The following is a 27,505-nucleotide window of genomic DNA, read 5'->3' on the forward strand; positions in this document are numbered from 1 at the left end:
GTTTAAGGTATTCCGCTCAAGAATCTGATGAAAATTGGATAAGATATAGCCATCGCAGGGGGCCACATTGTCCTTCCATGCGGGTTTTCACATTTTTAAGGGGATTCCCCAGGAAATTTAACAAAAAATCTAAAAAATATTTCGTTTCTAGATTTTGATGCAGAATGATGGAGAATCGACCTACGAATCGTTTAAGGTGTTCCGCTCAAGAATCTGATGGAAATTGGCCAAGATATAGCCATCGCAGGGGGCCATATTGTCCTTCCATGAGGGTTTTCAGATTTTTAAGGGGATCCCCCAGGAAATTTAAAAAAAAATCTAAAAAATATTTCGTTTCTAGATTTTGATGCAGAATGATGGAGAATCGACCTACGAATCGTTTAAGGTATTCCGCTCAAGAATCTGATGAAAATTGGATAAGATATAGCCTTCGCTGGGGGCCATATTGTCCTTCCATGAGGGTTTTCAGATTTTTAAGGGGATCCCCCAGGAAATTTAACACAAAATCTAAAAAATATTTCGTTTCTAGATTTTGATGCAGAATGATGGAGAATCGATCTACGAATCGTTTAAGGTATTCCGCTCAAGAATCTGATGGAAATTGGCCAAGATATAGCCATCGCAGGGGGCCACATTGTCCTTCCATGCGGGTTTTCACATTTTTAAGGGGATCCCCCAGGAAATTTAACAAAATATCTAAAAAATATTTCGTTTCTAGATTTTGATGCAGAATGATGGAGAATTGATCTACGAATCGTTTAAGGTATTCCGCTCTAGAATCTGATGGAAATTGGCCAAGATATAGCCATCGCAGGGGGCCACATTGTCCTTCCATGCGGGTTTTCAGATTTTTAAGGGGATCCCCCAGGAAATTTAACAAAATATCTAAAAAATATTTCGTTTCTAGATTTTGATGCAGAATGATGGAGAATTGATCTACGAATCGTTTAAGGTATTCCGCTCTAGAATCTGATGGAAATTGTCCAAGATATAGCCATCGCAGGGGGCTACATTGTCCTTCCATGCGGGTTTTCAGATTTTTAAGGGGATCCCCCAGGAAATTTAACAAAAAATCTAAAAAATATTTCGTTTCTAGACTTTGATGCAGAATGATGGAGAATCCATCTACGAATCGTTTAAGGTATTCCGCTCAAGAATCTGATGAAAATTGGATAAGATATAGCCTTCGCTGGGGGCCATATTGTCCTTCCATGAGGGTTTTCAGATTTTTAAGGGGATCCCCCAGGAAATTTAACACAAAATCTAAAAAATATTTCGTTTCTAGATTTTGATGCAGAATGATGGAGAATCGATCTACGAATCGTTTAAGGTATTCCGCTCAAGAATCTGATGAAAATTGGATAAGATATAGCCTTCGCTGGGGGCCATATTGTCCTTCCATGAGGGTTCTCAGATTTTTAAGGGGATCCCCCAGGAAATTTAACAAAAAATCTAAAAAATATTTCGTTTCTAGATTTTGATGCAGAATGATGGAGAATCGATCTACGAATCGTTTAAGGTATTCCGCTCAAGAATCTGATGGAAATTGGCCAAGATATAGCCATCGCAGGGGGCCACATTGTCCTTCCATGCGGGTTTTCAGATTTTTAAGGGGATCCCCCACGAAATTTTACAAAAAAACCAAAAAATATTTCGTTTCTAGACTTTGATGCAGAATGATGGAGAATCCATCTACGAATCGTTTAAGGTATTCCGCTCAAGAATCTGATGGAAATTGGCCAAGATATAGCCATCGCAGGGGGCCACATTGTCCTTCCATGCGGGTTTTCAGATTTTTAAGGGGATCCCCCACGAAATTTAACAAAAAATCTAAAAAATATTTCGTTTCTAGACTTTGATGCAGAATGATGGAGAATCCATCTACGAATCGTTTAAGGTATTCCGCTCAAGAATCTGATGGAAATTGGCCAAGATATAGCCATCGCAGGGGGCCACATTGTCCTTCCATGCGGGTTTTCAGATTTTTAAGGGGATCCCCCACGAAATTTTACAAAAAAACCAAAAAATATTTCGTTTCTAGACTTTGATGCAGAATGATGGAGAATCCATCTACGAATCGTTTAAGGTATTCCGCTCAAGAATCTGATGGAAATTGGACAAGATATAGCCATCGCAGGGGGCCATATTGTCCTTCCATGCGGGTTTTCAGATTTTTAAGGGGATCCCCCAGGAAATTTAACACAAAATCTAAAAAATATTTCGTTTCTAGATTTTGATGCAGAATGATGGAGAATCGATCTACGAATCGTTTAAGGTATTCCGCTCAAGAATCTGATGGAAATTGGACAAGATATAGCCATCGCAAGGGGCCATATTGTCCTTTCATGCGGGTTTTCAGATTTTTAAGGGGATCCCCCAGGAAATTTTACAAAAAAACCAAAAAATATTTCGTTTCTAGACTTTGATGCAGAATGATGGAGAATCCATCTACGAATCGTTTAAGGTATTCCGCTCAAGAATCTGATGGAAATTGGCCAAGATATAGCCATCGCAGGGGGCCACATTGTCCTTCCATGCGGGTTTTCAGATTTTTAAGGGGATCCCCCACGAAATTTTACAAAATATCTAAAAAATATTTCGTTTCTAGATTTTGATGCAGAATGATGGAGAATTGATCTACGAATCGTTTAAGGTATTCCGCTCTAGAATCTGATGGAAATTGTCCAAGATATAGCCATCGCAGGGGGCTACATTGTCCTTCCATGCGGGTTTTCAGATTTTTAAGGGGATCCCCCAGGAAATTTAACACAAAATCTAAAAAATATTTCGTTTCTAGATTTTGATGCAGAATGATGGAGAATCGATCTACGAATCGTTTAAGGTATTCCGCTCAAGAATCTGATGGAAATTGGACAAGATATAGCCATCGCAGGGGGCCATATTGTCCTTCCATGCGGGTTTTCAGATTTTTAAGGGGATCCCCCAGGAAATTTAACACAAAATCTAAAAAATATTTCGTTTCTAGATTTTGATGCAGAATGATGGAGAATCGATCTACGAATCGTTTAAGGTATTCCGCTCAAGAATCTGATGGAAATTGGACAAGATATAGCCATCGCAAGGGGCCATATTGTCCTTTCATGCGGGTTTTCAGATTTTTAAGGGGATCCCCCAGGAAATTTTACAAAAAAACCAAAAAATATTTCGTTTCTAGACTTTGATGCAGAATGATGGAGAATCCATCTACGAATCGTTTAAGGTATTCCGCTCAAGAATCTGATGGAAATTGGCCAAGATATAGCCATCGCAGGGGGCCACATTGTCCTTCCATGCGGGTTTTCAGATTTTTAAGGGGATCCCCCACGAAATTTTACAAAATATCTAAAAAATATTTCGTTTCTAGATTTTGATGCAGAATGATGGAGAATTGATCTACGAATCGTTTAAGGTATTCCGCTCTAGAATCTGATGGAAATTGGACAAGATATAGCCATCGCAGGGGGCCACATTGTCCTTCCATGCGGGTTTTCAGATTTTTAAGGGGATCCCCCACGAAATTTTACAAAATATCTAAAAAATATTTCGTTTCTAGATTTTGATGCAGAATGATGGAGAATTGATCTACGAATCGTTTAAGGTATTCCGCTCTAGAATCTGATGGAAATTGTCCAAGATATAGCCATCGCAGGGGGCTACATTGTCCTTCCATGCGGGTTTTCAGATTTTTAAGGGGATCCCCCAGGAAATTTAACAAAAAATCTAAAAAATATTTCGTTTCTAGACTTTGATGCAGAATGATGGAGAATCCATCTACGAATCGTTTAAGGTATTCCGCTCAAGAATCTGATGAAAATTGGATAAGATATAGCCTTCGCTGGGGGCCATATTGTCCTTCCATGAGGGTTTTCAGATTTTTAAGGGGATCCCCCAGGAAATTTAACACAAAATCTAAAAAATATTTCGTTTCTAGATTTTGATGCAGAATGATGGAGAATCGATCTACGAATCGTTTAAGGTATTCCGCTCTAGAATCTGATGGAAATTGTCCAAGATATAGCCATCGCAGGGGGCCACATTGTCCTTCCACGCGGGTTTTCAGATTTTTAAGGGGATCCCCCAGGAAATTTAACAAAAAATCTAAAAAATATTTCGTTTCTAGATTTTGATGCAGAATGATGGAGAATTGATCTACGAATCGTTTAAGATATTCCGCTCAAGAATCTGATGGAAATTGGCCAAGATATAGCCATCGCAGGGGGCCACATTGTCCTTCCATGCGGGTTTTCAGATTTTTAAGGGGATCCCCCACGAAATTTTACAAAAAAACCAAAAAATATTTCGTTTCTAGACTTTGATGCAGAATGATGGAGAATCCATCTACGAATCGTTTAAGGTATTCCGCTCAAGAATCTGATGGAAATTGGCCAAGATATAGCCATCGCAGGGGGCCACATTGTCCTTCCATGCGGGTTTTCAGATTTTTAAGGGGATCCCCCACGAAATTTTACAAAAAAACCAAAAAATATTTCGTTTCTAGACTTTGATGCAGAATGATGGAGAATTGATCTACGAATCGTTTAAGGTATTCCGCTCTAGAATCTGATGGAAATTGGACAAGATATAGCCATCGCAGGGGGCCACATTGTCCTTCCATGCGGGTTTTCAGATTTTTAAGGGGATCCCCCACGAAATTTTACAAAATATCTAAAAAATATTTCGTTTCTAGATTTTGATGCAGAATGATGGAGAATTGATCTACGAATCGTTTAAGGTATTCCGCTCTAGAATCTGATGGAAATTGTCCAAGATATAGCCATCGCAGGGGGCTACATTGTCCTTCCATGCGGGTTTTCAGATTTTTAAGGGGATCCCCCAGGAAATTTAACAAAAAATCTAAAAAATATTTCGTTTCTAGACTTTGATGCAGAATGATGGAGAATCCATCTACGAATCGTTTAAGGTATTCCGCTCAAGAATCTGATGGAAATTGGACAAGATATAGCCATCGCAGGGGGCCATATTGTCCTTTCATGCGGGTTTTCAGATTTTTAAGGGGATCCCCCAGGAAATTTAACACAAAATCTAAAAAATATTTCGTTTCTAGATTTTGATGCAGAATGATGGAGAATCGATCTACGAATCGTTTAAGGTATTCCGCTCAAGAATCTGATGGAAATTGGACAAGATATAGCCATCGCAGGGGGCCATATTGTCCTTTCATGCGGGTTTTCAGATTTTTAAGGGGATCCCCCAGGAAATTTAACACAAAATCTAAAAAATATTTCGTTTCTAGATTTTGATGCAGAATGATGGAGAATCGATCTACGAATCGTTTAAGGTATTCCGCTCAAGAATCTGATGAAAATTGGATAAGATATAGCCTTCGCTGGGGACCTGGGGGCCCAATCAGAGGGCAAAATACTTGTGTATCTTATTTTCACCCTTGAATAAATTTCTGACTGGATTCCCCTGAGCGGGAGCTGGGAGCTATTTAGTTTTTAGACTGTTTTTATTGGCCAACTAAATTAATGACCCTTACCAATTCCAGCCGGCCTTAAAGCTGCCGGTACAGACACTGATATATAAATGGAGCTATGTACTTTTGGAATGATTCAGTTTGGTTTGGTTCCGACATGGCAGTGGCAAGAGTGGTAAGTATTTCGTTTGCTGATACCAGTTTTAATATTATTAACTAATTTTATTTAAGATTTTCTTAGCCGCCATAGTGGCCGTAATGGCTTCCATTTGCTCGGCCGCCGGTCTCCTGTACACCTTTTTTCCATCCATCATATCCGAGTTCTACAGCCAAGTTCCAATACAAGGTGGATACCGTTTCAAGTAAGACACAAACGGTAATTAGTTAAAATGTCATATTAAATCCCAATTAGTCAGGAGGAGCCCACTGGCAACAAGCGCCAGGACATAGGAGTCATATTGTATCCAGGAAGAGATCAGCAGGAGCTCCTTGACCTCCTCCGTGGTCCTGACACCCAGACCACGACCATGTACACGGCCGACAAAAGTGGTTACAAGGTTTTGAACGAAATGAAAAACCGCACATTAGCCGGAAGCACTCTGAAAGCTGCTACGGGCTAGACCATTTGTATAATTTTAATAATTAAACTATATGATAAAATAAATAATTAATAGTTTGCAATATTATTAAATGGCAGTGGACTGTTTCAAACTGGCGCCACATTTAAGCTTTGGAAAAGCTCTGTCGGGTGACAACCCTAAGGTGCTACCAGACCCTGGCATTTTTGCCCAGGCTGGCAGCTCTCCCAGCTGAAGATCGGCAAAGTTTGACGTGATAGACGTCACACTCTCACTCTCCGCCAAATTGCTTTGTTGCTATTTTCGCGTGGCTCCGTTCCGAACTCTGCTAAACAAACTATTTAAAACAAAATGTGATTTAGGGGCATGCTGGACAGGCGTTTTCTGCGCATAGTGGCTAATGCTATTTAATTGCTATCTAGCATTGCCGACTTTGATTTCAGTCGCCAATTGTCAATCGGTCCGCCGGGTCGACACCATCGTTCTTGCTGCCTCCTCCTCCAATGTGTGTGCGTGTGTGAGAGTGTGTGTGCGCCAGCGGGTTCAATCAACTGTAGTTTGCCAGTCTCGCACATTCCGGCCCCACTCTTTTAAGCCGTGTTTAAGAACCCCAGCACGCTCCATTTATGCAATAGATCAGTGGTGGGCAAACTCTCATTTCCCATAACTCGCGAGCATAGGGCCAAAAATTCTGCTGCAGCGCTGCCGGCACACGCACAGTATGAGCGAGCTCGCTCCTCTCCGAAGCACTCTCATTAGCTTTCGTGAGAGGGCCAAAGTTGGCATTTTTCTCTCATTTCATTTCATTTGAGCGCCAAAAATATTCTGTTCTACCAATGAAAATGAATTTATTCGATGATCGGACCTCACTGGAGCACGACCATTGCGACAAAAAAATCACTGAGAAAAATGTTTCTTGAAATTTGGGAAGAAAAATTTTTCTTTATAGAAAATATGGATGGGGAAGCGCAATGCTTAATTTGTTCCTATTTGTTCCTAATATTCCTATTATTATTTTTTTTTATTATCTTTATTAATTTTATTATAGTTCGTATTTTTTCTTTTATTTTTGTATTATATTTTCATATTTTATTATTATAATTGTGTAAATTCATTATACAAGTCTGGAAAATACAAAAAGTACCTTATTTTGTGCAATATTTACAAAATTACCGATGAACGAATTAGTACACAAAGTTTTTCGCTCAGTGAATGGGTTGCTCTCTTTGTTTTTCGCTGCTTACGCACACAATCAAATGTTATAAATGTGTGCGTTTTGCCCACCACTGCAATAGATGCATATTAAAACGAATATTGTTTGGCAAAAACAACTACGTAACATTTCAGTGCAACATTTCAGCCTAGAAGCCTCCTGGTTGGTGGGTGTTGTGGGTGTATGTGTGTGAGTGAGCAACAGCAAACAGCAAGTGTTTCTCCCAAAAGAGAGAGCGTACAAGTTAAAGAGACAACGCCAGTGCCAGCAAGTGATAAGTGAGAGGCTCTCCCTTCCATAGTGGGGGCATTGTTGGCGCTTTTATAACGGACCCTCACAGAAGCCGTAGTTGAGTTCAAGTGACGTTCGAAGACGGCAGCGCAGTAGCTAGAACAGAAAACAAAAACAATAATAACAACAATAACAACAACAATGGCAGCTATATGTTAAAGTTATATGTACCGTTTGATTGATATAAATGAATATGCAGTTATACAACTGAAAGGAAAATAAAAAAAACAACAACAAAAAACCACAATCACTTTCATGTGCAAGTGCGCGAGCTTAATTAAGAGCCAGAGATGAATATCGCAGCAACAAGTGCAATAAAAAATCAAAAACAACAAAAATAGAGTGCCAAAAAAAAAAAACAGAAAACAAAAATAATAAATATATATGTATAAGACATGTACAATGTACATATAGAAATTATCCGGCAGCGACTTTAATTATAACGAGCCACGAAATCGCTCAAAGAAATCAACAAGTGTGTGTCTCGCTTTCATTCATGCGGTCAACTCAACAACAACAACAACAACTGCAACAACAACAGTAACAAATAATAAATAACAATAACAAAACAACAGCTGCTATAACAACAACAATTCCAACTGATAAGAGCACTGCAGTTGGGAGAGCAACAACAACAACAACAACAAAGACAGTTAGAATATAGTCTAGCCGGTGAGGTTTAAAGTAAGTCAAGTGTTCTAAGTAACTGCACTCGCTTATCACCTCGCTAGTCAAAGGCCTTAACTAGTTTAGTTGCTGTTTGCAAAGCATTTTAGTTGGAGGAGCTTTTCAAAAAAAGAGTGGACAGTGCGTAACGAAAGTGTAAAGTCAAGTTATATTAGTTATAAATAAAAATAAAAATTTTAAATATAATTCCATTGGCATTTCGTTACTCTTTCTATGAGCTATAAGTGATTAATATTTAATCTCTATCGTATAGTATTATAGTGATGATCTCTACTGTACTTGGATAAACTCAACAAGCAGACACCGGCACGTGTGGCGGTGTGTCAACAGAGGGAGGGGTTAGCTAACGACAGATCTCCATGGATGGCAGAGATCGCCACCGTCCGAGCAAATAACTAACTGACGGCTAGTTAGGTAACCCGATTAGCCAGCCACTTACCCGCCACTAGCCCCCCGACTAAGCCCCAAAAGTATGCACTCCCCTGGCTGGTAGGATCAAAACATTTAATGACTTTCCAGCTCCCTAGGTCGAGGCACTTAAAAGCTAATAACATTTAATGATTTAGAAAAGAAACTCCTCAAGAGTCACACAAGCTAAACAATCTAAAACTTGGAGATCCTGGCCGTGTTCAGGGCTTCGGTCATCAGGCGGCCAAAGTCGGAGTGGACCATGGTGAAGAGCTTGACGGCCCGCTCCTGCAGAAACTGGCTAGCCTCGGTGAGGTGATCGGACAGGTTGCGGATGAGCCGCTTCCGGCCGCAGTTGTCCAGCGTGTAAGTCCAGAAGTCGGTCACCTGGCTGAAGTTGTCCTCGGTGTCGCCGCTCATGAACCGGTAGACATCCCCGGTCAGGGGACAACAGGTCTGCAGGGCCAGGGCCCGGGAGCTCTCCTTGGGGCCACAGAACGAGTTGGGGAAGTAGTTGGGAGCACCGTTCTGATTGTCGGTCACCGTCATGGGCCCGTCCCGCTGGAAGTTCCTAACATTGACCCTGTAGGGACAGTTAACGGGTATCTGCATGTAGTTGCCGCCCAAGCGATGGCGCTGGGTGTCGCCGTAGGAGAAGAGTCTGCCCTGGAGCATCTTGTCCGGCGACGCCTCAATTCCCGGCACCATGTGGGCCGGACTGAAGGCCAGCTGCTCGATCTCCGTGAAGTAGTTGGTGGGATTACGGTCGAGGATGATCTTGCCGACTGGTATCAAGGGGTAGTCCTTCTGGGGCCACACCTTGGTGGCATCGAAGGGATTGAAGCGGCACTTCTTGGCCTCCTCGTTGAGCATCACCTGCAAGGAGGAGATTAACCCTACAGTGTCATGGATAGTCACCAAATCCTACCTGGATGTACATGCTCCAGCTGGGATAGTTGCCTTTCTTGATCGAGTTATACAGATCCCTGATGGAGTAGTCCGGATCATGGGACATGAGCTCTTCACACCGCCGGCTATCGAGGTTCTTGATGCCCTGATCCGTCTTGAAGTGGAACTTGACGTACTGCGTCTCGCCACTGGCGTTCACCATCCGATAGGTGTGAACTCCGTAGCCGTGCATGTGCCGGTAGCCGTCGGGGGTGCCCCGGTCGCTGAAGTAGATGACCAGGGCGTGCAGGGTCTCCGGCCGTAGGGTCATAAAGTCCCAGAACATGTCCGGATCCCGGAGATGCGTCTGCGGATTGCGCTTCTGGGCATGGATCAGGCTGGGGAACAATGAGGGATCCCTCAAATAGTACACTGGCATGTTGCAGCCCACAATGTCCCAGATGCCGTCGTCCGTGTAGAACTTCAGGGAGAATCCTCGCTGCTCTCGCACCGTATCGGCTGATCCGTTCTCCCCACAGGCCACCGAGAACCTCATGGCGATGGCGGTGCGCTTCTTCACCTTGTCGAAGATGGACGCAGCACAGAACTTGGTGATGTCGTGGGTGCACTCGAAGTACCCGAAAGCCCCAGCTCCCTTGGCATAGGCCACCCGTTCCGGGATGCGCTCCCGATCGAAGGACATCATCTCGTCCAGGAAGTGGAAGTCCTGGAGCAGAGCCGGTCCTCTTGGCCCAACTGTTTGGATGGCGTCCTTCACCCCAATAGGGGCGCCGCTGGAGGTGGTGCACTCCTTCGGCGCCTCGGAGTCATTGTTCTTGAAGTCGATTAACTGATTCGAGGCCGGATCGCGGGAACACATTTTACAAATTTCGAATTGGATAGTTTTTGTTTTGTAATCTTGGAGATACTGATACTGATACTGAGAATTCTGAATTTGGCTAAAAAATAAAAACAACTTCCTAGTAGTGTTTCACACGATTGACCTGAAAGGCAGACTGAATCTAGGATGAAGTTTAGTGCCATGTAGACTTGCCTTAAAGTTAAATAAAAAATATAAAAAGTTAAGATTCATTTTAGAAGCCAATTTTAGCTATTCAGAGTAAGAGTAAAGATATTGCCTCAAATAACAGTCGGTCTGGTTAGGGGGGTTTCGCGACAGTCACGAGCGTTCAAAGGTGAACAAAAAAGTGACAGCACCGCCCAAAGGGGTCTGCGTCAGTGGGACGATAAGTGATAACGCGATAAGGGAGCTGCGAAGGGAGCCCATAAACATAGAGCCCATGGGGCTTATCGGCTGTTCTGCCCCTCGACTGCCAGGCACAAAAAATTCGCATTCGCATAATGGTAAACGGGTTGAAGGAACAATAAATGTCTGATAATCAGAAACTCTGTTTTTAGCCTTATCAGCAGTAAGAGAGTTCTCTTTTTTTTTTGCCGCCATAGCTCTTTTTTTTTATCTGGCCCATTGAAGATTATGATTTTGGGTATTTTTCTAGGGTTTATTAGACTCTAGTTGGGTTGAGGAGGAGAGGTCTAGGCTTTGGTTTATGGAGCTACAGGTGGAACTGATATCAGATTGTAAACGATGCCCTGCAATGTAAAGCAGGTTCGGTTGTCAAGTACTCGAAACCCCAACTGATACCTACATTGTGGACACAGAACATATATATATTGTAGATTTACAGGCGACACTTCAGGGCGATTATCGGAGAACCATTAAAACTTTAATTTGTTCTGTTGGTTAAACCAACAACCGATTGATATATGACAGGTAATCAGCTACACTTTCCCCACTTACAGTCGCGGGCCATGGCATTATGACCGTCTGATTGGATCCCAAACCAACACCATCAACCATCCACAATGAAGCATCCGCAGGACTTGAGTGCCTCCGAAGGACACCAGCTAATGAAGGTCAACAAGGTGGAGAAAATGGAGCAGGAGCTGCCAGAGTCTGGTAAGTGATAGTTTCTTGGGTGTAGTTTCCGGTAAAATGCTAGGCACTTGATCCCCTTATCACTCCAATATTTATGAGTCTTAACTTGGATTTGAAATCAGCTCTGCGACAACATGGACTGGGGCTGTTATTTATTTTCTATAGAATCGAAGAAACGCGTTTAACACGTGTGGCTTCCAAATAATGTTACCAAAATGGTTTCATCAACAGTTTGATTAAAAATAGACTTCCACAATCTTGATAAGATGGGAGCTCGGGTGCTGATAAGTCTTGGCGCTCGTTATAAATGTTTATAATTTTAATTGATTTGGAAAAGTTTTTTTGCGCAGCCTTGCAGTCTTACAATTCTGAAAGAAAAGAGCCCCTCAGATGGAGGAGAACGTCAGCAAATATGGCTCTGTGGTGGAAAACAAAGAAAAACGCGCACAAAATTAAGCGAAGTGAAACGTAATCGTAATGTTTAACTTAACCCCAAAGGGTTAAACATGCGCAACAGCAACAGCAACCAGCCAGTACTCAGTGCGACTAAATACTCGGGCTAATATATAGCGAGTTTTACAAGCCAGTCCCCCCAGCGTCTCACAGCTCCAGCTTGTTGAATATTTATAGAGACGATCGGGCCGGGACCGGGCTTGGCTACAGCCACCACACTTGCAGGCTATCCAGTGGCGGGTTAAGGTGTCACCTTAGTCGATGACATGACGACACGGCCGAAAGCGACTAGGCTTTCGTTCCTCCTGTAATTCCATTATATATTATGCATGGGCCGCTAAATGCTTTATAAACTAAAGCAGGGAGGGGGCTGCTGATATGATAGGAGGTTATCGCCCATTGATTTGCATTCGTTGGCCAAGCGGCTAAGCTTTCGCAATTCTATTCTTTTCTTTTCTTTTGTTTTTATTCTGGGTCAAGTTTTAATAATTAAAAAAATAGAATCGTCCTCTTATCTACTTCCATACAGGGACACTGGCAGACAAACTAACGAAATAACCCACATATTGGATATACTTTTGTGAGGTTCTATTCTTGTGATATCCGCTTCCGACATTCATTCATTTCCATGGAAGATAATGGAAGTGGTTCTTGCGTCACATGTGAGCTGTGGAGTAAACAAATATATATCTTTGCTTGAGGTCTCTTTGAATGGTTTCCAAATCCCAAAGAGGGGGTTGGCTCATGCCAAACTATTGACAAAGATGGGACATCTTATCGTGTCTTGGATCGGAAGATCTACTGCTTTATTATTCAATGGAGGTGAAAGAGGCTTTCGAGTCGAGTGGCTGGCGGTTAAGTATGTTGGTTCTTAGGTCGCTCCTTACACAATCCACTTGTCCCAGCAGCTATCCTCACACTTGAGCTAATTCTCCATTTAGTCATTCCAGCTTTATTCAATTGCGATGTGGCTATTGCTTCTTATTGTTTCACGCAGGAGAAGATCTCGGGTGTGAGCTCTCAGAGTCAGAGGCAGAGCCAGAGACAGGAAAGCGAGCAAACTACTCAGCCAATGTGGACACATTTCACTTAAAGTTGTCGCAGCTAAATGAAGTGTAAATAGTAAATTGCAGTCAAACATTATGAATACCACAATGGTCATTATTGTCGCCGTCATCACGACAATATGGCTATGATCATTGCAATCACGTTACAGTCAGCCGACACTGGGCCCGCTCATGATCATGATCATGAAGCCGATGACGAGCCACACATGCAAATCACATGTGTATCCCATGGGGGGACGACGAGCTTCAGTCTTCTCCCGCTCCGGTCTCTCTATAAAAATGTATGCAAATAAAATAATAATTCTTGCACCACGAGAGGATAGCCTCGAAGAGACTCTCAGCGTATTTTGGCTTGGCTAATTTTCATAATTCCCTGGAAATGGCACTCTGCAAGGGCCACCACCACCACCACATGTGGCCTGGCCGGGAAAAGCGACAGGCATCATCAGCCCGACATGACATGCATTTTATTTTAATTCTACTTTTTCCTTGGGCCCTTCTTTTTCTCCTGTTACACTATTTACATCACTCCGCACCACACCACACCACACCACACCCCATGCAGGAAGCGTATCTGGTGGATAACAACACCCTGGAGTGGCTGGAGTCGGATTCGCGATCCACGATTGTGGGGACAATTGGGTATGTGATTCATTCGGATCGGTGGGTCTCTGTTCGATGCGTCATATACGGTCACAGATTGCCGATGTATGCACGCCAGTAAACATATTTTGTAATTGCACTTAATGCAATCTCTCAACCCCGTTTCACGGGATCATCCAGATGATGTTCTGCATCAGTGGCAGTTTGGAAGAAGCGACAGAGTCAGGGTCTTTCGAAGGAGGCACTAGTTGTCAGAGGTTGAATACCATAATTATTATACTAATCGAATGACGGGCTACCCATGCCACAGAACCTTACCTCCTTGGTTATAAGAACTTTGTTTCGCACACCCCGAGTTGGTGATTTCGATGATGACGCCGCCAATCGAAGTGAAATGGCATGAAAGCAAAGTGCACAGTGAGTGGGCAACTGGGGCCGGCGGGAAGCTCCGTTTCGTCACAGAAATTCCGCCGTATAAAGTACACCCATCGGAATGAAAGAGGCGGACGTCGTGCTGACTGCGATCGGAGCGAGTCGGATGCCAAGGAGGGGGGGACCAGACCTGCAAATTACTTTCAATTGAATCACAAAATATCAGCAACTCATTGGACCAACTGTTGTCAGTAGTCATCCATAATCATACCCCAGTCAGCTCCGAATTTTCCGAACAGATTTCAGACTGTTTTCAGAGTATCGCTGATAAGGGATAGCCGGTTCCTTGAACGGCTTGAAAGGCGCTTAGTAATCAGCTGTGGAAAGAGCGTATCATCAAAAACAACGACCTATAATGGCTCATACTGTGTATGTGCAGCTCCGTGTCTATACCCCTCTATCTCTGACAGTTGCTGTGTGAGGCGACGAGGCTGCAGCTCCGGTTCTGATAAGAGACACTCGTTGGAGGAGCCATCTTACAGACAGCCGAAAGTGAAGTGATCTACAAATATGAATCTATCATAATCTACAGACCATTGTCTATCTGAACTATGAACTAAACAGTCTTCAAAAAAAAATGGTGGAATGCTTAGAACCTCTTTAAAGAACCTCCCAAGAACCTCCCACCTTTTGGTAATCTCCATGTATAAGAAATATGGAAAATAAGCCATATAAACTATTTATTTAAATGAAAGCTCTACAAATATATACTCAGATATGGTTCTAGTGTGTATGCCATTAAACAATTTGAATTATAAGTGAGTGTGTCGGTGAGATCCGTTTAATCTTAACTGATAAGACCGGCTGTTGCTGCCTCGAACTTCTGCGCATGCCTCCGATTCGAAAAGCGATCCAAGCCGATCCGATCCATTCGACCGATCCGAACTGTTAACAATTTTGCCAAGACGAGTGCTGCTGCCTATGCTGCTGCCTGCAATAATAGTAATCAGAGGGCCAACAACAAAGGCGATAGCCGCTTCCATAGAGTAATATTATTTATTAAAGTTTTGTACGATCGCTGGGAGTACTCGGTCGGTCAGCTTTGAGCCGAACGATCCCCCCAAAGCTTTCGTTGGCGCTTCGTCGGTGTGGTCGGTGTTGTCGGTGTTGTCGGTGCTGTCGGTGCCGTCGGCTTCTATATCTACAACAAATAATATTAAGACAGTTAGTACGTGTTGAGAACATTATTTGAGGTTTAGTCAGTGTTTTGCACTAGGCGGTAATAATACAGACACCGCAGGCTCACCCTTTTTCGCCATTTAAACCAAAACAAGCCGGCTTTCAAACTATCCAAACTATTTTCAACAAAAAAAGGACTCGGGAAAATAACATTACTGTGATACTTAATTGTCGATTGTACTTATCGTCGCACGGGGACATTCTTTTGCATTATTTATTTATGCAACTCGACGGGACATACCCCTCACATATGTAAATCAATATATATTCTTTGAATCGAATCGAATCGAATCGAACCAATAAGCCGACGGTTTGGTTTCGTTTCGGGGTTCTTAGTGGTGCGCGGTGCGTTGTTTTTCTCTCGCTTCTTAACTTTCATCGCTTCAGCTATTTTCGGTTTTAATTTGTGCAAATATTTAACTTTACTTAAGTGTGTCTCTGGCCCCTCACCTTAGCTGGCTTGAGGCAAAAAATAAAAAAAACGCGGCGGGGAATTATAAGGAAAAAAAAATGTTCACCAACAATAACAGCAAGAGAAACGGCAGCAACAGCAACAGCAACAGCGACAAAAGCAACAACCGTTTGTGAAAAAGTCAATTTGCAAAAGAGTGTGAAGGATTTCTAAATATTTACCTTAAAGCCTCCTCAAGCATCTGCCCACATTATTACGTGCCAGGAACTAGACCCTAGTCTCACTCTCCCAATCGCCAGACAATCGCATACCGAATACCTAATCGGTCTAAACTCATTTTCGAAACGTAAATTATCTTCCGAGATTAACTCAATCTAAATGTATGCCTCAATGTTGCCCAGTTTGCTGAATATGAAAACGGAGAATCTGACCAATTCCAGTTACGACGATGCCTTCCTCCTGGAGGAAAATCTACTCCATATGATGGGTGAGTGGGTAATAAAGGGTGGATTATAAATAGGACACACCAGAAAAGTGATAAAAACAAAAACTATTTTTTTGGCAGGATATTTATTTAAGAAACTACATCCTTCAACATCTCATCCGACAAAACAGACCACTTTTTCAATGTGCCTCGTTCCCAGAGTTGAATGCTTCTGATAAGATACTTGTAGCTAGGCTCATGACACCATCCAAATCAATTGGTGGCCAAAAATCAGGCGACCCTCTACCAGATCTCTCCTCATTATGTGCCCATCGAGGTGCAATCCCCAACCACTGTAACTGGTTGGCCCATCCCCGAGGTGAACTTTATCTGCGACTATATCTGGGTAAAGATAAGTGGGGTTATTATGTGCTGGGTCTTGCTTTGTGGGTGGTGGATTTATCGTGGCACCCTGGACACTTTATCAGATATGGCCGGACAATAAAAACAAGTTTATTGCAATGCTTATCAGCCTCTCGGCCGTTGTGCATCTGGGACGATAAGATTCCATCACCAGCCAAGAAGCGATTAGACCACAAACAGCCGAAAGCAAACAGAATAAAAATAAAGGTGTTTTTGATTCCTAGCATACCCTGGAAAGAAGAAGGATGCATTAGTTTTCTTCTTAATACTAAAAAAACAAATTAAAAAACTAGCAATAGTCCTAATAGTACCGACACCCCAATACATTCCTGATATACTACAATTTTTTACGATTTTAATGTCACTCGAATGAGAGCTTTAGAGCTCAAGATTAGGAACATTAAAATATATGTTTTTGTTTATTTCATTTTTGCGAGACCTAAATGCGATGTGATTATCAAGCCGAAAGATAGAACAGACCTCATCCTAATCGAAATCATTCAGCCGAAAAAAATGTATACTTTTTGTTAAAATTTTATGTGATTATTTTTACAAGCGAGTGGTTTGGTTAATTATCAACCACGATTCGGTCACTTTCCGCGCCAATCGAATTATTGGTATCTTTACAACAGAAGTTAATAGTTCCTCGATCCTAACTCATCAAAGGGGATTATAGGAAAGCTACAAAAACCCTCACCTATAACTGCTTACATGTGCTATTTGTAGTTAATTTCTTGCAATTATTCAGCTACCTTATTGAACTAATCACTAGTTCGCTGATGGCAGTGATATAACCGGAAATACTGGCCGTACTAAATGCATATTTTTAGAGGTACATATGTACGTTAGTACTACGATCCCTAGAGCATATTGAACAGGCCACTCCACTCGAGATCCACAGTAGCCGATAAGAATTGTCAAAAAGCTGGGAAAATTGAGTCTGATTGAGTGTCAGATACTTGAGAAATCGGAAATCCCAAGATAAGCTATTAATTAAATGGTGCTACTTGTACTTACTACTAGGATTTTATTTAAGAAAGGATTTGGTTACTCCCTAGACATCCTTGTGAGAGGTTTCTGTAAAGATATCTTAGGTATTTTTGAGGTAGGTCCAAATGTATCTTTTGCTGTGTCATGCTGACCATCCAGCTTTAATACGACGCTCATAAAATCTTAGCTGGGGTTTTTTGTTTTAATCGCACGTCGAATCATTGTGACTTGCAGTTAAGTTTTCGCCTGAAAAAGGGAATAATACCGTATATGCTAATTAACAGTGGGGGAAAACAAGAGAAATGCATCTAAAAAACTAAGGGGGGACATATATCTTTATCGGATTATCCAGACATAAAAGAATTTCAATTTTGAACCAAGCTTTTGATGAATTATACGAATGGTTTAAAACGCAGTCGAGTTCTAAATGTCGTGATACGTGGTTCAAGGAGAGGATTGTTTTAATTACTGCCAGACCAGTCAGGGTAGACCTGGGGGGGGGGCTACCAGTGGTGGTGCGGTGCTATTTGGAGATACAAATGTATCTGAAACACGTTAGCGCCCAATTAAGAGGCCAGACGGACACAGTGACCATAACAAACATAGTTAATGGAAATTACACTTCACTCGATTCTAAGTATAAACCGAGAGAAGCTTTACTTTTAGCATCTGATCTGTATGGATGGATGGAGTACACTCGTATAGCTCAACAATTACAACCACATGGATAGAATAGTTTTATCCGACTTTTCGCTATATACATATGATTGGCCCCCGTGTTCCCCTAGTGCTTTGGCTTTTTGTTAATAACAATTTAATTGAGACGTTTTTAGTATTTTAATTATAGACAATATGAGTGCAATTATAAGTCATAAAAATAATGATAATGCCAATAAAAAAAAGGTTGAATCTTGCCAGGCGCTGTCGCTTTTAATTGGATCATGGAGTGGCAGGCAGGCAGTCAGAGGCAGAAGCCAGAAAACCATCCACGATCGATTGGGCTACTTGGTGACCTAACCTAGCCCAACTTGAGGCAATGATCTCGTATTCGGTTCGCCGGAAAAATCTTAAAAGGTTGCTAATACTCATATTTGCTTGGCAAATATGTTCAAAATATTTCACAACCATTTAGTGGCTTTCCCAAAGTTTCCCTACCTATTAGAACTCTTGGGAAAATCACTACTTAAAGATACTACTTATGCCACTGAATTTCCATAATTATTAAAATTAGTATAAGTTTAGTATAAATTATTAGTTTATTGGTTTATTTTTTGGGAAATATTCAGAAACCCCATGAACTCTTACTTGCACTTAAAAGTCTGAAATTCTGAACTTCTTATATAAGTGCAAATTTTCACACAAATAATCGAAAGTTGACAATTTCTAATGCCCAAAGCAAACATCCGTTGGAGAGTCTAATGATGACGATGCCATCCCAGAGTTCGCATTGGGGTGCGAATTGCATCCCTCATCCTATAAAGATCACCCCGAAAGACCCCGGGCGATGAGCTCAATATTTGCTCGTGGTCTGATTGATGTCGGGTCGGTATTTGCAGTGATTTCATAGAGATTTCCACCCACAAGTGTTTGCTCCGTCCAAACTTAGTGGGTAGTGTGTAGATTTTCCCCGTTTGATTTCCCGCGGATGATGCAATTGCCAAAGGCTGGGTTTTCGGTTGTTTGGTAATGCCCATAAAGCGATATTTATTGTGGATTGTTTGTTGACAGGCTGGTAGAATATAGATGTTAATTGCAGTACGGGAATGTTAAATACAATCTGTCGGTGGCCGGGTCAAAGTCATTAGCTTAAATTGCAGGACAAGCCGAAGAGAACTCCCATACTCCCATACTTCCCTGGAATTACGGATGCAATTAAGGCCCCCACGGTAATAAGCTAAAATCTTGCAAAGTTCAAGGAACTATTGGCAACCCCTGTGATTTTATATAGAAAGGGTTGCGACAGCAAACAGCAAACAACCTTCAAGGTTGCATCACTTCTGGGCGTTGTCATGAGGAGACAGCGTGGGTGCATGCAGCTGCGCAATCTGCTGATAATATTACTTTATACTATATGTCCTATCCCGCTACATAAGCAGATCTCCCCATAAAGATTTTCAGGTGGCAATTATACTATAATATACTTTGCAGCGTCCGTCTTACGCATCTTTATTGAGTTTGATCTCTGACATGAAATTTAAAAGGAAATAAAACGAAAAAAGTAATAGGCCGGCTAACAAATACGTTTTTAAAGTTTGAGTTTAAACTTTTAATAATTTTTTGAGAATGTCTAGAAAGCAATACTCTTTAAAGAACTATTCATAATCCAAAAAACCTCTAAAACTCATTTTTCAGCAACTACCCATGAATATTTAAAAAATACACGGTACCCTAAAACATAAAAATCTTTATAAGAGGGGCAATTACCATAAGACTTGTACTGATATCTGCTGATTCACATTTTATTCTGTTTTGCTAATTGCCTTTGTCGCATGTGAACACAGTATGTGCTTCAGTTATTGCTTCAGATTCAGATTCGGATTCAGATTCAGATTCGTATTCGTATTCGGTTTCGATTTCGAACGTTTTCCTTTCCTCGGCCGATCCGATTTAAAAAATTAAGTATCCGCCGTGTGTGCTATCAGTGGCTGGTGGGGGCTTCGGTGCCATTAGGCACGTTATTGAGTCTCTGCCGACGGAGCTGCTATGGCGATAAGAGTCTATATAAAACTCGATTGGGGGGTTGTAATTGTGTGAGCCGGTGGTGAGGAGTGGGTGGGTGTATAGGGGGAGATAGGGTTGCGGGGATTCAAAATTACACACTTATGTGGGCTAATGCTAGTCGTTGAAACAAAACAACAATTAAGGTCTTTGTTAAATTGCTATTTTCGCTATTTTAATATATGTACATACTATATTTGTGTGTATTTTGTATTTTATATTGAATATTTCTCTGTATATTTGTGTTTAAATGGAATTTCAAGATTTTCTAGATTTGGCTGACACTTCCTTAATCCCAGGTCGAACTAAATCGCTTTATAACATTGATTAAATATAATCATAGCTATTTTTAAACTGACCCCATAAACTACAACTTGACTTGAGTTTCAATAAATGCTTACAGAATTAAGGAGAATCTTTGGAGACTTCTTCAATCTTCTCATTCGAAGGTTAATCAATTTTGTGTGTAGTTTCGCTTTATGGCACGTTTAATAATCATAAAACTCAGTGTGTACTCTTATCATTTTCCCTTTTTTGCTTTGTGACTAATGTCTGACTAATAGGTTGCAACAATCGAACACGTCAGTCCCACATTATTTGAATGTAATGATTTAGAATTTTATTCAATTCTTCGCGGCTCATAAACCAGCTTTGTAGAGAATTATATAATATGTTTTTAAAAAATATATATATCACTGCGGTAAACAAAAACATTGTATCTAAAAATATAATTTTGCGTAGTTCCAATAATATATAATAATATGTATCTCTACCCCAGAGATACATTCATAAATGTATCTCATTATCTATTAACTGGATACTAATGTAATAAAAATGTAAGTGAATAATTAAGAGGTTTAGATTGCAGACCAAAGTATATTTTATTTTTATGTTTTGCCTTCATAAATAATACATAAATAAACAACAAAAGAATATCTGATGGTACAGCTGTATCCATCAATACCAAAATTAACGTCGAAATGAGAAATATTCGAGTCTCTCTCGACTTCGACTACGCTCTCCATAGATCTATTTATTTATACTTTTGGGGGGTTTTTTTGGGGGCTCGTCGGCCGCTGACCGGAGCTCTACTGTTCGGCAAATTAATTAAGCAAATTAAGTAGAAAAGACACCAGTAGATAAAAATATCCACACGATACACACACATATAGTCTACATAAGTTTTTTATGGCCTCTGGGGGATTCTCAGGTGCTACACTTGTTATACTCGGCTTATCAGGACACATCGTAAACTTGAAATATATGTGTATTTTATACTATATTTGTTGATTGCTGTTTTGCTCTTGTATTTGATCAACAATCATAAACTATTTGCGGCACATCGCACAACAAAATCCGCCAAATATTTTGAGCGAATTGAGAATCCGATATTTCCTAATCTCAGATTACGATTTGCCCACTTCAGCGGTGGCATTCAAAGAAGCAACAACATTTTTTTTGCAATACTAACGATGACCAAGCGTAAAAAACTGAACTCTAACGATGACTTGGCTAAAATAACAAAAAAAACTTAAACCGGGGCCTGTTTTTGCCAGCAAGTGAGACGGAGGAAGGTGCGATAGAGAGCGCCACTAACGGCGAGAAAGTTTTATGCGCGAAATTATAAAAAAAGACAAGTATATCTTTAAACTTAACTTAGGAAAAATAGTTCGAAAAAATACGATACAAAATAGATAGGTAGAACTTTAGGAAGAAAATTTAACTTTTCATTTAAACTCCAGTGACTCGTGGGCCTGCTCTTCTTTCAAATCGCATTTTCGAACTGTTAGGATATCAGGTGAATGTCAGGTGTCTAAGGTGTCCAAGGCGGTGATTAATAGTCTGGGAATCTATAAACAAATGTCTTAATTGCGATCATGAAGGGTCAAGTAAACTGGAAATGCCGAGGAAACAATTAACTAAAAAATAATTGAAAGGAAATCAAATTTATTTATTAAAATTTTAAAAGTAACATTTTTATAAATAAAACTATTAGTTACAACTTTTAATAATTAATCATAAAATAGTATCGAAATACGAAGAAAGTACTGTTGCTGTTCCACTGTGCTAGCATTTTTATTGTTTTTTATTAAAAATAACTACTATTTACCTCATCTTCTTCTTCTTCTGCTTTTTACTAGTATTTCTAGTTTCTATCTTTCTCCGTAGCCCCAACTGATTTTTTTTTTATTATTATTTCCTCACTCATACATACACAAAGAGGCCCCTATAACGATCTCCAAATTAAAGCCGGCTTTTTTTCTCGGCATTTTATTTATTTGTTTATTCGTCTCAGTTGTTGTTGTTGTTGGTCTCTCAACAAACGAATTTCAATCCCCCATTGTGTTTGTCTGTGTTTGTGAGAGCCCCAAGTCTGGTTTTGAGCTGGCTCTCTGGAGAGAGCCGTATGCAAACACAGTTGAATTGATTTAAGCGTCGATTAACGCACACTCTCTCACCAAAAGAGACAACATACGATGTGTTGCGGGCAGCGACGTCGACCGATCCACCATGGGGCCAACGACTACTTTTGGATACCAAAAGATATTTTTCAAATATCCCCAATATAGAGTTTTGGCAATACATTTTATATTAAATATAAATTTTAAATAAAAATTACAATTGCTTGGATAGTTCCAATTTGCTCAATTTCTTATTTCAAAGAAGGTATGAATAATAATCTACAACTTCTGTAAAGCTTTACTAAACAAGCCATGACTTTAGATAGCCATGACTTTTTGAAAATATGAGATTAAAAACTCCAATTTAATTGAAGAAAATATTGTTTAACCATCTATAATAAATACAATACAATTATTTCGAGTTTTTCCTTAAATCCAAAATTAAAACATGGTACGATCTATTGATTTCAATAAGAAAATAAAAATCTTCCATAGAAAAATGTTTGGGGAAAAATCATAGAAGACCAAAAATTAATTTAGAAAATCTGAGATTTCAACTTTGGATGAGTATTCCAAAGATATGGTATCTGCTAGATACCATTTTTTAATTTTAGTTGGTACAGATACATTTCAAAAATGATATGTACTGGATACAATGATGGTCATCGCCATTTCACGGCCTACATAATTCAATATATGGTAAAATTTGATCAATTTCTTCTCTTAGGTGTACCGCGGAAACTGTGAGTGATAGAACCTAATGCTTGTTCTGGACTTTGGTTCAGGGGAGCCTAAAGGTTATGGAGCAGGTAAAATTATGCGTGGAGATTTTTTGCTGTTGGTCTGTGTAATTATCTTCGGAATAGTAGAATTAACAAATAATATTATATCTAATTTAAGAATTAAGATTTTGAACAATATTTAAAAGTCAAAAGTTTAAAACAAAATAAGCAATCCAACGCATATTTTGTATTATATCTAGTAGATTTGAAATCTTTAAGTTATTTAAAATTAACTATAACTTAATATCGTATTCCTTTTTTAAGCTTTCGATTTTGACCAATAATTGGGGACATTGGCTCCATAGTGCGACGTCGACCGAGCCAGTGGGTCGTTGAAAAATTTCGTGTCGCCGCGTTTTTCATTAATCAGTTGCATTAAAATGGTGCGCAAGTCCGGTAGAGTTAAAATTTCTAGTCGCGATCGGATGGTTGAAGCCAGCATTCTGATGCGTGGCAAAGTGGGCGGTGGGCGGGATGCAGCAGCAACAGCAGCAGCAACAGCAAAAGCAGCAATAGCTGCGACGGTGACCGAGGCAGCAACACCTGGACGACGTCGACGCAGATGCAACAGCAGTGCCAGCCGCACAGCCTCAAGCGATGGTCTGTTTGTTGTTTTTATTGTTTTGTTTGTTGCCATTACTATTGCGCGATTTTTGAGTTGCCATTTTACAATTTTTACGCCACACAACAACAAAAAAATATTGCATTTGTGTAAGCTTGTACGATGGTGCGTATGTGTGATATTAATTGCCAATGCACTTTGGTTTGCGTGTCCAGTGATTGCAAAACTGTTGCGAGGAATTCGAGTAGGCGCAGGGGGTTTCTAAAACCCGAGGCACTCCCCGAGACTCAAAAACTGTTGATCTAAGCATGACCAGCTAAAAATTTACAACTCTTTTTAGATTCTAAAAGACACAAGTAATCGTGACTTTCAATTTTTGAAGATTCTATATTCAGGGTTTGATTTTATATCTAGAAGTAAACGAATTGTTTTTAAATTTTAATTCCAAAGAGAATACTTACTATCTAATTATTTAAAAAAATTCACCAAAATAACCTTTTATTTTTCAAAATTCTGTTTTAGAATCGGAAAGTCATATAATGCATGCCGATGCCCTGGCGGCTGGATATCCGGCTGCATCCCAGCCCCACAGCCCCATCGGCCACGCCCTCAGCCCCAACGGCGTCGGCCTGGGACTGAGCAATAGCAGCAACCAGAGCAGCGAGAATTTCGCTCTCTGTAACGGATCGGGCGGCGGAAACGGAAATGGCAATGCCGGCAGCGTAGGAGGCGGAAGTGCTAGCAGTGGCAGCAACAACAACAACAGCATGTTCTCGCCCAACAACAACCTCAGCGGCAACAGCAGCAACAGTCAGTTATTGCAGCAGCAACAGCATCAGCAACTGCAGCAGCAACAACAATCGCCGACAGTATGTGCGATTTGTGGAGATCGGGCGACAGGAAAGCATTACGGAGCGTCCAGTTGCGATGGCTGCAAAGGATTCTTTAGGAGGAGTGTGCGAAAAAATCACCAATATACCTGCAGGTTAGTATTCCTCAAAATAGAATCAAAAAGAAAGACTTCTTTAACTGAAGAAACTTCCCTTCTTTTTAGATTTTCCCGCAACTGCGTGGTGGACAAGGACAAGCGGAATCAGTGCCGTTACTGCCGCCTGAGGAAGTGCTTCAAGGCTGGCATGAAAAAGGAGGCAGTTCAGAACGAACGGGACCGCATCAGCTGTCGGCGAACCTCAAACGATGATCCGGACCCGGGCAATGGACTGTCCGTGATATCCTTGGTCAAGGCGGAGAACGAGTCGCGTCAGTCGAAGGCCGGCGCCGCAATGGAACCCAACATTAATGAGGATCTCTCCACAAAGCAATTCGCCAGCATTAACGATGTCTGCGAGTCGATGAAACAGCAGCTACTGACGCTGGTGGAATGGGCCAAGCAGATACCAGCCTTCAACGAGCTCCAGCTGGACGACCAGGTGGCCCTGCTACGCGCCCATGCCGGCGAGCACCTGCTACTTGGTCTGTCGCGTCGTTCGATGCACCTCAAGGATGTCCTCCTGCTGAGCAACAACTGTGTGATTACCAGACACTGTCCAGGTTAGGAATTTGACCTTCTTAAATTAATCTTTTTATTAAAAAAAAAGCATATTTGCCTTTCAGATCCTCTTGTGTCACCCAATTTGGATATCTCGAGGATCGGAGCCCGCATCATTGATGAGTTAGTGGTTGTGATGAAGGATGTGGGCATCGATGACACCGAATTCGCCTGCATAAAGGCCCTGGTCTTCTTTGATCCCAGTGAGTTTCCGCAAGAGTTTTATCTAATATATGTAGTTATTAATATCTTTTTTGAATTATCTTCATAGACGCCAAGGGCCTAAATGAGCCACATCGCATCAAATCGCTTCGGCACCAAATACTCAATAATCTCGAAGACTATATATCCGATCGGCAGTACGAGTCGCGCGGCCGCTTTGGTGAGATCCTGCTTATCCTGCCGGTTCTGCAGTCGATTACCTGGCAGATGATCGAACAGATCCAGTTTGCCAAGATCTTTGGAGTAGCCCACATCGACTCTCTCTTGCAGGAAATGCTTCTGGGAGGTAATTAAATGTCAAATCTTTCAGTTTCTTCATTTTATTAAACATAAAAATTGTTATTACAGGAGAATTGGCCGACAACCCGCTGCCTTTGTCGCCGCCGAATCAGTCAAATGATTTCCAGAGCCCCACCCACCACTCTGGTAGCATGGAAAACAACGGACAAGTCAACTCCACGATGGAAACACTATCGTCGGGTGGTGGCACCGGCTCACATGCAATGGATCTGGAAGTGCAACAGATTCAGGCCCTGATTGAGGCGAATACCGCAGAGGATTCGTTCCGAGCCTATACTGCTGGCACGGCGGCAGCCGCTGGTGCAGCCTCGAACTCATCCGCCACGCCCATCGCAGTGGCACCTGCTGCTATTTCGCCTCCCCTGAACAGTCCCAAGTCACAACAGCCTCAGCAACAGCAGCATGTATCACACCTGCAACAGCAGCCAGACAGCTCCTACTTGGACGTAACAGTCAAGCACTTCAATGGCAATCGGTCGGGTGTGGCTGCGTCGCAGCACAGTCCCCAGCGTATGCATCCCTACCAAAGAGCGGCCGCGTCGCCGGTTGATGTGGCCAATGCTGGAAGCAATTTGGGTTTTCGCAATCCCGAAATGACCCTCAACGAATACAACCGCAGCGAGGGCAGTAGTGCCGAGGAGCTGCTGCGGCGCACCCCGCTCAAAATCCGTACATCAGAGCTGCTCCCAGCGCCGGCTGGCTATGGGATGGGTAGGTTTTGACTAAAATACATCATTATATACATATAATCTGACTTACTAAATTCAAATTTGTACTATTCTAGACCCCTGTCGCATGACTCTGAAGCAGGAACCAGAGACTGGCTACTAACTGGAAATAAAATATGGTGCAATAATGAGTTTGCAATAGGGCATCGTGCCACAAACCCACACACATACTATACAGGCCTCTCTTGCTGTACCCCACCAAGTGCTATACAGAGATGAAATATGAAGATAATGAACTTACTTAATTGTTATGCCTTGACCCCCTTTTTGATACATTTTTTAGTCCTTAAGTAGGTATCATGGAAATTGTTGCTTAATTTTTAAATGTTTAACGCAATTGCAATCTATTTTTGGAGTCATATTTTGTCCAAGAACTATATATTATATACCTTTATACATATGTATATTGTCTACACCCTAGCATGTACTAAGTTTGTTGGTTATTTGGTTATTACATATATCCTTGAGCATGGATCACAAAGCTTTTTACATTAGGCCATGCAATATATTGTTTTCGGTTAGGGTGTTATCTAGATTATGCGCTGAAAGTGTAAATTATATTTAATGCTAAACAAAGAACTATTTTTATATGAGTATGTATAAAATACAAACTATTTTAAGATGGCTGAATGAATAAATGCAAAGTAAGAATATAAAAATATCGGAGAGAGTAATAAAAAAAACATGTATTTGATATATTTTTCGCTTTTTTTCTAAAGGGGGTTGTATACTAGGGACCTTAATTAAAAGGTTGCTGACCTTTTGGATGCAGAATACTCTATGATTCCCAATAAATAAGA

General features: G+C 41.1%; 3 protein-coding genes across 5 annotated transcripts; 2 read left to right on the forward strand and 1 right to left on the reverse strand.

The window, feature by feature from the left end:
* Positions 1 to 5,576: 5,576 nt before the first annotated feature.
* Positions 5,577 to 6,079, forward strand: LOC6497185. Its single transcript, XM_001962562.2, has 3 exons — positions 5,577 to 5,612; positions 5,669 to 5,799; positions 5,850 to 6,079. The coding sequence occupies exons 1-3, from the start codon at positions 5,595 to 5,597 to the stop codon at positions 6,055 to 6,057; spliced, it is 357 nt and encodes a 118-aa protein (XP_001962598.1). The 5' UTR covers positions 5,577 to 5,594; the 3' UTR covers positions 6,058 to 6,079.
* Positions 6,080 to 7,115: 1,036 nt separating this feature from the next.
* LOC6497186 (transcription factor HNF-4 homolog) lies at positions 7,116 to 27,399 on the forward strand. 3 transcript variants are annotated; one of them, XM_032455495.2, is made up of 8 exons: positions 7,116 to 8,203; positions 11,324 to 11,480; positions 24,429 to 24,891; positions 24,961 to 25,457; positions 25,521 to 25,658; positions 25,727 to 25,963; positions 26,026 to 26,688; positions 26,762 to 27,399. In XM_032455495.2, exons 2-8 carry the CDS (start codon positions 11,387 to 11,389, stop codon positions 26,806 to 26,808), a joined length of 2,139 nt encoding a protein of 712 aa, XP_032311386.1. In that variant the 5' UTR covers positions 7,116 to 8,203; positions 11,324 to 11,386; the 3' UTR covers positions 26,809 to 27,399. The 3 variants fall into 3 exon arrangements, with proteins under 3 accessions (XP_032311386.1, XP_014761552.1, XP_014761551.1); XM_014906066.3 differs by lacking the exons at positions 7,116 to 8,203; positions 11,324 to 11,480 and adding an exon at positions 15,083 to 16,092; XM_014906065.3 differs by lacking the exons at positions 7,116 to 8,203; positions 11,324 to 11,480 and adding an exon at positions 23,710 to 23,944.
* Positions 8,697 to 10,536, reverse strand: LOC6498348 (catalase). The gene is made up of 2 exons (XM_001962561.4): positions 9,543 to 10,536; positions 8,697 to 9,490 (listed from the first exon to the last, which is right to left on the reverse strand). The coding sequence occupies exons 1-2, from the start codon at positions 10,380 to 10,382 to the stop codon at positions 8,810 to 8,812; spliced, it is 1,521 nt and encodes a 506-aa protein (XP_001962597.1). The 5' UTR covers positions 10,383 to 10,536; the 3' UTR covers positions 8,697 to 8,809.
* Positions 27,400 to 27,505: the final 106 nt, after the last annotated feature.

The sequence above is a fragment of the Drosophila ananassae genome, chromosome 3R, assembly GCF_017639315.1.
Source record: "Drosophila ananassae strain 14024-0371.13 chromosome 3R, ASM1763931v2, whole genome shotgun sequence".
Taxonomy (NCBI): domain Eukaryota; kingdom Metazoa; phylum Arthropoda; class Insecta; order Diptera; family Drosophilidae; genus Drosophila; species Drosophila ananassae.